Source organism: Erythrolamprus reginae, chromosome 4 (assembly GCF_031021105.1).
Source record: "Erythrolamprus reginae isolate rEryReg1 chromosome 4, rEryReg1.hap1, whole genome shotgun sequence".
In the NCBI taxonomy this organism is placed as follows: domain Eukaryota; kingdom Metazoa; phylum Chordata; class Lepidosauria; order Squamata; family Dipsadidae; genus Erythrolamprus; species Erythrolamprus reginae.
This window is the reverse complement of record NC_091953.1, coordinates 16,806,447-16,821,333: the sequence shown is the minus strand read 5'-3', so window position 1 is coordinate 16,821,333 and position 14,887 is coordinate 16,806,447. Positions and strand designations below refer to the sequence as shown.

The 14,887-nt window shown below is 39.6% G+C and overlaps 1 protein-coding gene across 1 annotated transcript in view; it reads right to left on the bottom strand.

Annotated features, from left to right (window-relative positions):
• DYNC2H1 (dynein cytoplasmic 2 heavy chain 1) overlaps positions 1–11,921 on the bottom strand; it is a 184,870-nt gene extending 172,949 nt beyond the window's left edge. Inside the window, 9 exon segments of the mRNA XM_070749693.1 lie at positions 67–178; positions 1,974–2,087; positions 2,176–2,310; positions 2,968–3,200; positions 3,688–3,832; positions 5,266–5,384; positions 6,788–6,923; positions 7,323–7,493; positions 11,202–11,921. Coding sequence (XP_070605794.1) covers positions 67–178; positions 1,974–2,087; positions 2,176–2,310; positions 2,968–3,200; positions 3,688–3,832; positions 5,266–5,384; positions 6,788–6,923; positions 7,323–7,493; positions 11,202–11,519 — 1,483 coding nt within the window. The 5' untranslated portion in view covers positions 11,520–11,921.
• Between the last annotated feature and the right edge of the window lie 2,966 nt (positions 11,922–14,887).

Genomic DNA, 14,887 nt, shown 5'->3' with positions numbered 1-14,887 from the left:
AAAAAAAGAAGAGGTGATGAAAGCATTCATATTTTTTCATATATACATGCATATATGTTTGTATACCTTTAACTGCACCTTGAAGTTTTGCCAGCAAAGTTTCTCTTTCTAAAAGCAATTCTTTGCTAATGCTTGGACGTCGTATAAATTCCTTGTATTTCTGAAAAGCCTGAAGAAGCTAAAAATATAAAACATGTATAAATACATAAAATGAAATTGATTATTGTGGATTATGTTTAAAACATTAATCTACAAGTACCCCTTCATGACCTTAATTGGGACCGAAATTTCCATCACTAAGTGATCATTGTTTGAAAGATCACACAACTGTGCTGCATAATGACAACAGCTCCCAACAACAAAGCTGAGACAGAACAACTGTTAATTACAATCAGGGTTTGAAATAATGAAAATTAAAACATAGTAATAAAATGTACACATGTGCTTGTCTTATATTTTTGTTGATATTTCCCCCATATCATTTCACAAAAATTTATTTTGTTCCCAAAAGCACAGCAAAACGTGAACCTGGGTAGATAGGTGTTGTGGTTGGCTCTGGCCCAGCTCCTGCCCCAAGGAATGTGGAGGTGGATGTGGGGAAAACATCCACATGCCATAGGCCTGTTTTGCTTCGGATAGAATCTTCCGACGAAGGGTCCTCTGATAAAGGAAGCATGAGTAGCAGGGAAGGGGGGAGTTTGGCAGACAGCCCAGGAGGAAATCAATCATCTTTATCATCCCTGGATTCTGAACAAGAACTTATGACAGACCCACGCATGCGTAGAGTGATGCATAGGAGAGAACAACTGAAGGATTATTACAAGAGATAAGTGAGGCCACCTGTGGTTGGGTGGGGCTGTTGTAATTAGTGTTACAGATAAAAAGAACAGCGTGCTGGTTTAGCCTTGTGGAAGTTTATCTGATTCATAGTTCGTCAAGATCGTGGTTTTGCTGTTTCCCTGTTCAAGACTGTGTGTGGACTTTCTGGACTTTGGAATTTGGACTCAATTTCCCAGTTATTGGGTGAGAAGTTGGATTGCATTTAACCTGTGCCTTGTGTGTACCAGAAAATCCCTTTGACATTTAAAAAGGGAGTTTTTTCTGGTTTTCTGTTGATAAAGACTTTTGGTTTTCCTTCTATCATGTGGTGTGTGTCTTTCTGGACTAATTACCCTGTAATTACGGGCAGTTGGCACATGCCAGCAGAACAATAGGCCTCAAAATAATGCCAAAATGTCTGCACATGATTCAAAGTTTTCTGTAGCCAGGGTGGCGCAGTGGTTAGAGTGCAGCGCTGCAGGCTACTTCAGCTAACTGCTAGCTGTAGTTTAGCAGTTCAAATCTCACTACCGGCTCAAGGTTGACTCAGCCTTCCATCCTTCCAAGGTGGATAAAATGAAGACCCAGATTGTTGAAGGCAATATGCTGATTCTGTAAACTGCTTAGAGAGGACTGTAAAAGCACTATGGAGAGGTATATAAATGCTATTGCTATTATTTTCTATATTTCTATCATTTGTTATATTAAAAAGAAATATTCTGAACAGATGCATTGAAAGCGGTGATCATGACTGTGAAAATCTTTCATGCCTAACAACAGTAGTCTGGGCTGCATCAAGAATGATTATTTTCTTTCTTTCTTTCTTTCTTTCTTTCTCTTTCTTTATTTCTTTTTTTTTCTCCCCACCCTCTTTCTTTCTTCCACCTTCTCTTATGCAATCCATTGCCCACATATCCAAAAAAAGAAAAGGAAAGGAAAAAGTACTGAACAAAAACTCCCAATTTTGAATGAGGCTCGGTGAAGAAGCATAAGGCATGTGGGTTAACCATTTTAAGGCATAGTTCAACCTCTCTCCCAGCAGAAAAATGAAACTTAAAACTATTTAACATATAAGTTTGGTGTACAAAATGTTTTTAATAAGCAAGCATTTCAGCATCAGGTTTGGTCATCAATAGTATTTTTTTTTTAAATACCTGTTGTGGACTATCCTGGATTTCTGAAATAAAGCTTTTCAACTTGCTTGCTATTTTTTGTTCTGCTGGAGCAATAATTCTTTCATATTGACGTACCGCTGCTTTCCATAAAGGCTAGAAGAAGAAAACATATTTTTATTTTGACAGACTGATATGTAAACGTCATCTAACTTATGTTTAACTTATGTATAAAATATTTTACCTCAGTGTAGGGATTGTAATGCACAGGATTCAATCCAGCAAAAGGTTCAAACACTTGAGCAAGATGCAATGCTTGCTGCTCACCAGTTGGCAAAAAATATGTAAGTTTCTCATGAAGGGATCTAATACTTAATACCTAAAATGAAAGGAATATAATAACTTGACCCATAATTTTTCAGTTAACTATAACAAAAGCTAAAAATCCTCTAAATAACAAACGTACTTTTGACAGAATAGAATATAGCATTAATTATGAATGGGATGTTAAATTTCTGTAGTACATCACATATTCCACTGAAAATAACCATATACAGTCTATTAATATACCATTGAAGATAGCGGGAACACTGGAGTTTAATGTATTTGAACTACATGTTAAGATATTATAAAACAGGCCTTCCAAATTCATATTACATTAATAATTACATTTTTACTAACTTCAATAAGACTTATGCTAAATAGATTCTTGGGCATAACCTAGATCAATGATGGCAATTTTGGAAATTTATAAGCAGGGAAAGGAAATTTAAAAACATATCGACATCACGTCCCCAGCTTGTTTTGAAAACATACAAGAAAATCAATTGAAGAGCCCTATGATTTCATCTACCAGTACTTTTCCTTATAGCCATTATCAGAGAGCCTTTAAACTAAAGATCCAATAATCTGAATTTTATAGCTCTGTATCTTAAAAGCAAGTACTACAGTCTTTTCTATTAAAAAAACAGCATATTCAAAAGCTTTGAGATAGTACTTTTACCTAGAGTTCACATCCCTAAAACAAACCAGATACCTCTTCAAGACGTTTGCCAAGTTTTCCTAGTATTTCAGGGATATATTTCTCTCCTCGCCATATATGTGGGGTATAACGTTGCCATAACTGTCCTGTAAGATGGTCACAAGCTGCAACCCACTGTTCGCAAATAATGATGCCAGCCTTCAGATTCTCTTTCACAGTGTGAAATGAATCCTCCCATAGGTTTAAAGTACCTAACTTCTTCTGAACAAATCTTCCAAGAGAACCAGCTAAAAATCATACAAGCAAATAAAGAAAATTAACTGTGTTTTCAATTATTTGTGTTTTGTTTGGCAAAGTGCAGTTTTTCATGACTACATTTGCATCAAAACATGCCTCTTAATATACCCATTATGATCATGTAATCTTTACAACATAAATCGCAAGGCATTTGTGTGTATGATGTAAATAAAACCATGGAATGTGGTATCATTTGCATCAAGAGAAATTAGGCAGCACAATAATATTTGATGGCTCAAAATATCAAAGACCGATCTAGTGTCCTCAGTGCTCAAAAGAGATACTTCATCTTGGCTGACAGAAATTGTTAACATTATATGGAAGTTAAACAATAATAAAAATTCAAATAACTTATTCCATGTAACTTTCCCTTGTCAGGCAGTCATCACACTCAAGCACTATGAAAGCAATGAGGAAGTACATACAAAGAGATAAGTTAGCAAACTGTTCCAGAGGGCTTTTTGTCCAGAGCTTTACCTATGATATCCAAAAGGTTCTTCATGCGCGATTGTGGAAAAGGCTCATGATCGGATTGCCTCCAGACATCATCAACAATGTCCCGTGTAGTCTCCACTAAATCCACAACTTCAAATAAAGATAAACTGTCCAAATTGTAATAATCCTAGAAGCGTGATACATAATTAAAAGTATAATTTCCAGCAGATATATTAGGGCTACATTTCTATGAAAATGTTATATGGTATGTAATGTTTGCCATTCATTTCTCTGAATACTTAGCATGACTCCCCTCAGCTCCCTATAGTCCTTCCCAGTTCATTCTGATCTGCCTCAGTGTCTCAAATTACCTTGTGATAAATCTGCTCATTCATTTCACCTAACTACAATGGTCCATTCCTATCAGGTGCAAACAATTCCAAAATAAAATACGGATTCTGGCTGAAAAGTGTGTTATGATATTGGAGAAAAAAGAGTCTGTGCTCTCTTTTGATAAAGAATAACGGGACAATTGGGGGTGAGGGATGAGGAGGACATTTCTTAATTAAAGTAACAAAATGTTTGAACCCCCACATTTGAGCTCAGTCTGCCCATTTTCAATTTTTGCTATGCCATGAAAAGGTTAGTGAGACCTTTATGCAACAGTGGTCACACACATCTGATTTATGGTGATCTCAGGAAATGCACATTATTGTTAATCTAACTGGGAATTAAGTATGACAAATGCCACCATTATTTATCAATACCCTAATAAGGACAACAATTGAGCGTTCAGACAGCAGTAAACCATTCTTGAAATATTTCTTCAAATGTCATTATCTATAATATATAAAATGCTAATTTCCTATAGAAATGCATGGATGTTTTCAATGTTTGAATAAAAACCAATATATATATATATATATGAAGGGAGATTCATCTCTACCCAACTCAGTTCTATTTTAACTGATTGCATGAATCCAGCACATATACAAATTATAGGCTACTTTGTGATTTACAGTGTGCATAAAAACAGAAGCAATGCAGTAGTATGTAGTTTTGATATCATAATGTAGCTTTCTCTGATACAAAATCCCTTCAGATCTCTGCATATCAACTTCTAGAATACTTCAGGTAAGAAGGCTGTGGTAAAATATTCTAAGAGGATGTGGAAACCTGAGGGAGACTTGTGAATTAAACGTTCAACTTTGTTGATACATTTTAATTATTTATTTTTATTTATTTGATCACCATTTGTTTTTTTATTTAGCAATTGTTTGTTTAATAAACTTTGTTTGAGCAATCTTTGGGGCCCCTAGAATGGCTCACTTCTGCTCCACAAACTACACTGACTATCACCCTGCTCCCAGGTACAATTCAATATACAGTGATACCTTGTCTTACGAACTTAATTGGTTCTGGGACGAGGTTCATAAGGTGAAAAGTTCGTAAGACGAAACAGTGTTTCTCATAGGAATCAATGGAAATGTGATTAATGCTTAATTGATGTTGCTGTTATGTTTATACTTCTTTTCATTTCTCCATTTTTATTGTTTTAAGCCACCTAGACTAGCCCCACAGCAAGATAGTTGGGAAATAAATAAAATAAATGTTACATACATATGAAATGGTTTCAAATAGCTCTTTAAAATGAGAAGCTCTGTCCTTGCTACATGATTTACTTCCATGTTGAGCACGCTCTATCCAGAATTGAAATTCATCATTTGGGCAAAGTACAGCTATAAAAAACAAAAAACAAATATTCCGTTGGTTAGATAGCAATCAAGTAGATGGATCTTTAAAAACTAATGCATACATTTTAGTAATTTACTCCATATAAATTAACATTAGTATGTATACTATAACAGAATTATTGCATCTCAAATATATTATGCTATACTGTATTACAAAAACAATAGTACAGTGATCCCCCGCTCGTTGCGAGGGTTCCGTTCCAGGACCCCCCGCAACGAGCGGGTTTTCACGAAGTAGCGCTGCGGAAGTAAAAACACCATCTGCGCATGTGCAGATGGTGTTTTTACTCCCACAGCGCTAGCAAGGAGCCGAAGATTGGGGGGGGCGCGGCTGTTTGCCGCCGGCATGGAGGGCTTCCTAGCAGCCCCCCAAACCCGGGTTGGGGGACGGGGGGCGCTGGCTCTCGCCGCTTTCGAGCTGAATCCGGGAGCGAATTCGCTCCCGGACTCAGCTGAAAAGCGCCGAGAACGAAAGGCAAGGAACGGCTTTTCCACGCCGTTCATTCTCGCCGCTTTCGAGCTGAATCCGGGAGCGAACTCGCTCCCGGACTCAGCTGGAAAGCGCCGAGAACGAAAGGCAAGGAACGGCTTTTCCACGCCGTTCATTCTCGCCGCTTTCGAGCTGAATCCGGGAGCGAACTCGCTCCCGGACTCAGCTGGAAAGCGCCGAGAACGAAAGGCAAGGAACGGCTTTTCCACGCCGTTCATTCTCGCCGCTTTCGAGCTGAATCCGGGAGCGAATTCGCTCCCGGACTCAGCTGGAAAGCGCCGAGAACGAAAGGCAAGGAACGGCTTTTCCACGCCGTTTATTCTCGCCGCTTTCGAGCTGAATCCGGGAGCGAATTCGCTCCTGGACTCAGCTCGAAAGCGCCGAGAATGAACGGCGTGGGCGGGCGAAGGGCGGGCAGCAGCGAGGAGTTTGCGTGGGCGGTGAGGAAACTCCTCGCTGACGCCAGCAAGAGGGGGAAGACTCAGGGAAGCCGCCCAGCAGCTGATCTCCCGGTTGCCATCTACGCATGCGTGCCCACGGGCACGCATGCGTAGATGGTATTTTGACTTCCGGGTTGAAAAATAGCGAAGTACCCTGTTCGCAATGGTTGGGGACGCAATAAACGGGGGATCACTGTATATCTATGATTCTGCATAATTCTAATATTCTTATCTGAGACATTACTGAAATAAATAGAATGTTTCATTTATTATACACACTCTATGCCTACCCACTGGACTATAATGAAAAACTATTATCTCGGTGTATACTGTTTTTATGTGTTGTAAGACGCCCCGAGTCTTCGGAGAGCGGCAGCATATAAATATTTATTTATTTTTATTATCATCACAATATCGAGTTTTGATTTGGCAGTTTATAAATATTAAGCATTAAATACCTTGAACATCATCTTCCCGATATTTTGCTCCTGTATAAGCAGTATCTGTTTTCCTTAGAACAGAACCTAAGCCAGCTTCTAACTCCCGCAAAAGATTTTGCAGTTTGGGATCAAAATCCTTACTCCATTTTTCATCCTAAAATAAAGATTTTAGATTATGTTACTTTTCTATCAAAACTGCATATCTTCATTATTGTAACATACAATTTTCTACATTTAATTCTGCATTTATTATCACATTCTTTGGTTGTTTTTTCAGTGCTGAAACATAATTGACATGATTCTTAACAGGTAATTAAGTTATATTAATTATAAGAAATATAAATATAACCATACTAGACTTGTACATAATTAACTGTTAACAAATAATTTTAAATGACAAGAGAGAGCTACTTCCTATTAATTGAAACTAGCATCATGTCAAAAAAAATTGAAGTAAATTCTGTAATAAAAGAACTACAACAAAATAGTACATTTTCAATATATGAGAAAAATCCTATGATTTATTGAAATAATTCAGATTGTGCATACTCACTTTCAGCAGTACCGGTGCAAATACCTGTCGCACTGCTTGATAAAGCATATTAACTGGAGAATCTAACATAGATGACACAAGAATATTGCTGTGAAGATTATCTTCTGTAATAACATCAGGTCGCAGCTTGAAGAATACTAACATTTTATCTTCTGAATTGCTAGCTTCAACCTGCATAAGTGTGAAACACAGAAATTAATTAACTGCTAAACAGAAAAGTAATCCAGCATTGTGACAATATTTTTAAGTTATTAAAATTATAAAGCCCAGTCTACAAATATTAAACTTTCCTGTCTCACAGAGGAAAAACAGAAGGAAAAACTGTGCTACATTTTAATATAATATTGCAATATCATTCATATACAAAGAAAAGCAAATAAGGAAAACAGGATTTACTTTAAAATACAGGACTACAGTAGAACATGACTTTTTAACTAAACCAAGAAGATACAGAAATATGTATTTTGGTAAGATAAATAAAGATAAACATATAGAGCAAGCAATGTTTGTGTTCTTTCTTTAATGAAGGGATTGTTTATAGCATACTTAATAGTACACTTGAAAATTACTGTATACTAAATAATAAATAAATGACCTATCTGTAAAAGGCTTGTAGCATTAAATGTTCTGTGGGTTAATATCTCAAGATTACAGTTATAAAGCTGCTTACAAACATCAGGCTTACGACCGCCTGAAACCCCAACGTGCTTTCCTGCCTTCCATCAGGCCTTCCCAGTGCCCCCATGGCCAGCTTGTGAAGACAGGCAAGTGGAAGGCCATATGGAAGGCAGAAAAGCATGTTGGGGCAGGCTGGCTGCAGGGAAGGGAGCCAGCAGCCTTCCCAGTGGTCCCCAACATCTGCTTGCCTTCCAAAGTCCAGCCCACTCTGGACAGTGGATGGGTGGGTGGCCCTTGGTGGAAAGAAAGGAAGGGAGGGAGGGAGGAAAGAAAGAAAGAAGCAAAGAAGCAAAGAAAGAGAAGGAAGAGGAGGAAAGAAAAAGAAAGGGAAGGAAGAAGGAAGATGAAGGAAGGAGGAAAGAAGGAAGGAAGGAAGGAGGGAGGGAGGAAGGAAAGGAAGGAAGGAAGGAAGGAGAAGAAGGAGGAGGAGGAGGGAGGGAGGGAAGAAGGAAGGAAGGAAAGAAAGAAGGAAAGAAAGAAGGAAGGAAGGAAGGAAGGAAGGAAGGAAGGAAGGAAGGAAAGAAAGAAAGAAAGAAAGAAAGAAAGAAAGAAAGAAAGAAAGAAAGAAAGAAAGGAAAGAAAGAAAGCTTATGACCACAATTGAGCCCAAAACTTTGATTGAAGCCTTCCCTGGACCCAGACGTGCTTAATAACTACCGTCCAGTCTCCAACCTTCCCTTCATGGGGAAGGTTGTCGAGAAGGTGGTGGCACTTCAACTCCAGCGGTCCTTGGATGAAGCCGATTATCTAGGTCCTCAGCAGTCTGGATTCAGGCCCGGCTACAGCACGGAAACTGCTTTGGTCGCATTGATGGATGATCTCTGGTGGGCCCGGGACAGGGGCTTGTCCTTTGTCCTGGTGCTCCTTGACCTCTCAGCGGCTTTCGATACCATCGACCATGGTATCCTTCTGCGCCGGCTGGAGGGGTTGGGAGTGGGAGGCACTGTTCTTCAGTGGTTCTCCTCCTACCTCTCTGGTCGGTCGCAGTCGGTGTTAGTGGGGGGTCAGAGGTCGACCCCGAGGTTTCTCCCTTGTGGGGTGCCTCAGGGGTCGGTCCTCTCCCCCCTGCTATTTAATATCTACATGAAACCGCTGGGTGAGATCATCCAAGGGCATGGGGTGAGGTATCATCAATATGCCGATGATACCCAGTTGTACATCTCCACCCCATGTCCAGTCAACGAAGCAGTGGAAGTGATGTGCCGGTGCCTGGAGGCTGTTGGGGCCTGGATGGGTGTCAACAAACTCAAACTCAACCCAGACAAGACGAAGTGGCTGTGGGTTTTGCCTCCCAAGGACAATTCTATCTGTCCGTCCATTACCCTGGGGGGGGAATTATTGACCCCCTCAGAGAGGGTCCGCAACTTGGGCGTCCTCCTCGATCCACAGCTCACATTAGAAAAACACCTGTCAGCTGTGGCGAGGGGGGCGTTTGCCCACGTTCGCCTGGTGCGCCAGTTGCGGCCCTATTTGGACCGGGAGTCATTGCTCACAGTCACTCATGCCCTCATCACCTCGAGGCTCGACTACTGTAACGCGCTCTACATGGGGCTACCTTTGAAAAGTGTTCGGAAACTTCAGATCGTGCAGAATGCAGCTGCGAGAGCAATTATGGGCTTCTCCAAGTATTCCCATATCACTCCAACACTCCGCAGTCTGCATTGGCTGCCGATCAGTTTCCGGTCACAATTCAAAGTGTTGGTTATGACCTATAAAGCCCTTCATGGCACCGGACCAGAATATCTTCGGGACCGCCTCCTGCCGCACGAATCCCAGCGACCAGTTAGGTCCCACAGAGTTGGCCTTCTCCGGGTCCCGTCGACTAAACAATGTCGTCTGGCGGGACCCAGGGGAAGAGCCTTCTCTGTGGGGGCCCCGACCCTCTGGAACCAGCTCCCCCCTGAGATTAGGATTGCCCCCACCCTCCCTGCCTTTCGTAAACTCCTTAAGACCCACCTTTGCCGTCAGGCATGGGGGAACTAAAACACCTCCCCCTTGCCCATGTTGTTTTGTTGATTGATTGACTGTGTGCCTGTTTTTTATATAAACTGTTTTTATGAGATTATTAATTTTAATTGTAACTAGATGGGTGGGCATTGGATTTGGTATTATGTACTGTACTGTTTTTTATTATTGTTGTGAGCCGCCCCGAGTTTGCGGAGAGGGGCGGCATATAAATCCAATAAACCTAACCTAACCTAAATGAGATATAGATGATGATATAGATAGAGATGACGATATATAGATGATATATAGATATGATATATACTGCTCAAAAAAATAAAGGGAACACTCAAATAACACATCCTAGATCTGAATGAATGAAATATTCACACTGAATACTTCGTTCTGTACAAAGCTGAATGTGCACAACAGCATGTGAAATTGATTGTCAATGTTGCTTCCTAAGTGGACAGTTTGATTTCACAGAAGTTTTATTTACTTGGAATTATGTTGTGTTGTTTACGTGTTCCCTTTATTTTTTTGAACAGTAGATGATATATAGATATAAATGATAGAATAGAATAGAATAGAATAGAATTTTTATTGGCCAAGTATGATTGGACACACAAGGAATTTGTCTTGGTGCATATGCTCTCAGCGTACATAAAAGAAAAAGATACATTTGTCAAGAATCATGATGATTGTCGTAGGGGTCAAATAAGCAATGAAGAAACAATCAATATTAATAAAAATCTTAGGATACAAGCAACAAGTTACAGTCATACAGTCCTAAGTGGAGGAAAAGGATGAGAGGAATGATGAGAAAAACTAGTAGAAATAAAAGTGCAGATTTAGTAAAAAGTCTGACAGTGTTGAGGGAATTATTTGTTTAGTAGAGTGATGACGTTCTGTTCTTGTGTCTAGTTGTCTTGGTGTGCAGTGCTGTGCAGCGACGTTTTGAGGGTACTGTATTTAGATATAAATGATATTGATGATATAGAGAGAGATACAGATAACAGAGAGCCTATAGATCCTACAGATTTATAGATGTTTGCATCTCTCTCTCTTTCTCTCTCTTTATGTGTGTGTGTGTTTGAATGTGCATTGTATTCCACCTTTTATTTATTAATGTGTGTGTGTGTGTATGTATACACAAACACACCAAACACATATCACACACACACACAAACACAAATAAATAAAAGGTGGAATAAATATCTAACACTGATAATAACATAAAGAAGAACGTCACAGTACCTTATTTGAGACCACAATCTGGTCTTCGGAGTTCTGTACACAGAGAAGAAATTCGTTCCCATCATCCAAGAAGTTGGCCAGTTCAGGACTGTCAGAAAGCGGCGCCAGGCTCCCAAACGACGACAACCCAAAGTAGTTGCCAGCAGTGGCCGAAATGAAAATCTTCCTCTTGTCGCCATCGCCGTCTCCATCGAGAGGCATGGCAATCGCCACTCCGGAGCTCCGCCTAGGTCGGAGACCGGAGACCAAACCTGGAAAAGCCGCCGAGTCGTCGCCCTTCTCCCCGTTCCCAGAAATAACGGAAGAGTTTAAGAACATTGGTTTTAGGGAAGAAAGTGAAGAGAAAACGGAATGGCTAACCGGCGGCAACTATACACAGGGCCGTCGCGAAAGGTAAGGAAGAAGCGCCTGCTGAATTTCTCCAAAGATACCCGGCGGGCGGCGTTGCTAGGCCCGGTTGCTAGGGCAACCAAAATGGCCGACGCCGCCTAATGCTAAGACGCGTTCCTTAAGGGTGTATCAAGCGATCCGCATCCACTTCTCTCCACCACCCTGGAATGCAGTTTAATCCAATCGGTGCGATAGGTAATCGCTAGGCGCGGAACTCGTGCTAGCTGTGAGTGGATGCTGCGCGAGCGGCATCAAACGAGCCAGAGTGCGTAGGTTGGCACTACTGATGGTGTTGCGTTACAAGTGCCGTCATTACCGCTGAAGAAAAGCATTGTTGAGTGAGGCAGAGGTAGACAAACTTGGCTCTTCTATGACTTGTGGACTTCAACTCCCAGAATTCCTGAGCCAATCATGCTAGCTCAGGAATTTTGGGAGTTGAAGTCCACATGTGATAGAAGAGCCAACTTTGCCTACCCCGGGTGTAGGTGATAAGAGACTTTGTCTGGAGCAGGGATCTCTTGGCAACTTTAAGACTTTTGTTGTTGTTGTTGTTGTTGCTGTTTATTTGTCAAACATTATATAGGATAGTAGTTTTTATAAATATAAGTTTGGGTCATACAGTTTGAGATGTATGTCTATTTTATAAGGGTTTTTAAAATTGTTTTAACTATTAGATTTGTATATTGTGTATTGTCTTGTGAGCCGCCCCAGTCCTAATGCTTGTACAGTTTTGTCATCAAGGAAAAGATTTATGTTTTCTTTTAACAATCTTTTAAACTGAATCCAAATACAGTAATTCACTATTATTTTCTCACTGCTGAGACTGTACAGGTGCCTGCCCCAACACGATGCTGTTTAAAATCATCAATGTTCAAATGTCATACTCCATGTACTGTATATCATAGGGACACCATTTAATACATTTGAAGGATAACAAATTGGAGATAGTTATTATATATGCCACTCTAAGTGATACAGCATAATTTAATACAAATCCCTTTGTCTTCCTCCATTCATATTACTATAATTGCCTTACCATAAAGAAATTTTTATATTCTCTTTTACTGGAAAAACTGATGAAAGCATGTCTTGATTTTGCTAAACACTGTTCAGGCTTTTAAAGACCGATGTCAACCTTTCAAGATAGGCCAAGTTAGGAAAGACTGCAGAATACCAAGAATGCTACAAAATACTGAAAACCTGCCAAGCTTTTATCTGCCCATCTTATATTGTACTAAACAAAATCATTTTGTTTTCTCAAGATAGCTTCAATCGCAACTGTTTATAATATTTTCTGCAAGAATCTTCTTAACAATTCTTTCATATCTTTCCCAATGACCTTGTTAAATCCCTTTACATTTAAAATGTAACATTTATTTATTTTGCCTGCAGGTTATTTTGACTCCTAAATAAAATCTCTGCAGTTTTCTAAGCAGTATTTTCAGAAATAATTTTACTCTTGCTCTTTTTCTAAGACTGAGTGAAAATGACTCGCCCAACAATATACAAACATACAATAAATTAAGCATTTGCTAAATTTCTGAGCATGTAACTGGGTGGCATACAAATCAAAAGACACGTATGCTTTTATGGCTATATACGATATTAAAAGGAACAATACTGTCAATGAGATTCAGCTTAATCATCATATGGTTTACAAAGCCATAACTTAATTTTTGCAGGCTCCGAAAAGTATAGTTTAATTAGAAATAAATCAAACAAGCTAACGTGGCTGGGCATTAGATGAAACCCAACCAGTAGCTGGGAATACAGGTAGTCCTCAACATAGGACCCCGAGTGAGCCCAAAACTTATGAGCCCCAATTTATGACTTCTTGCTACATTGCTTGTTAAATGAGTCACAGCAGTTACATTAGCAACACAGTTAAAGTGAATCTGATTTCCCTATTGACTTTGCCTCTCAGAAGATCGCAAAAGGAGATTGCAATAGTTGAACCCGTCATAAATGTGAGTCAGTTGTCAAGCATCCAAATACAGGTTACATGACCATGGACAGATGCTGCAAAGATTGGAAGAGTAAAAAAATGGTCCCAAAGTCACTTTTTTTCACTGCCCGCGTAACTTTGAAGAATCACTAAGAGAAGTGTTGTAAATCAAGGATTAATGTAGTTCCCTTTGTCTTCTGAAAAGGCATCTGCTGAAATAGGCAGACTATAGCATACCATCAAGATCACATGGTGTTAATACCACTTTATAAGGTCTTGGTAAGGCCACACTTGGAATAGTGCATTCAGTTTTGGTCGCCACGATGCAAAAAGGATGTTGAAACTCTAGAAAGAGTGCAGAAAAGAGCCACAAAGATGATTAGGGGACTGACAGCTAAAACCTACGAAGAACGGTTGGAGGAAATGGGTATTAATGAAAAAAATGACCAGGGGAGATGATAGCAGTGTTCCAATATCTCAGGGATTGCCAAAAAGGAGTAGTCAACCTATTCTCCAAAGCACCTGAGCACCAAAGCAATGGATGGAAATTAAACAAGGAGAGAAGTAGTTTAGAACTAAGGAGAAATTTCCTGACAGAACAATTAATCAGTGGGACAGCTTGCATCCAGAAGTTGTGAATGGTCCAACACTAGAAGTTTTTAAGGAGATGTTGGATAACCAATTTGTCTGAAGTAGTGTAGTGTACTGTTTCCTGCCTAATAATAATAATTATTATTATAACTGCTAGTAATAGTTTTGATGGGGTTTTAGTAATGCTAGAATCACACCTGGAGAGCAATGGTGGGAAAGAATTAGCATTTTCCTGTCTGAGAACTTTTTGAAGTTTTTAAAAAGATGTTAGATAACCATCTGTCTGAAGTAGCATAGGTTTTCCTGCTTAAGCAGGAGGTTGGACTAGATCTCCCAGGTCCCTTCTAACTCTGTTGTTGTTATATGTATGATATGAGTGCATAAGCGCACCACTGTCCTACTGTCCTCTTTTTATCATTACTTTTGACTTAAGTTTATACAAACTACTACTATAAATAAATAACTGAATAAATAGACAGAATCCAGGGGTAGGCGAAGTTGGCTTTTCTATGACACAGGGACTTCAACTCCCAGAATTCCTGAACTAATATGATTGCCTCAGGAATTCTGGGAGTTGAAGTCCATAAATCATAGAAGAGCCAACTTTGCCTACCCCAGATGATAGATAGATAGATAGATAGATAGATAGATAGATAGATAGATAGATAGATAGATATAATCAAATAAATAAATGATCGAATAAATAATAGAATAAATAAGTAAAAGGATAAAAAGCGAAAGAAAGAAAGAAGGAAGGAAA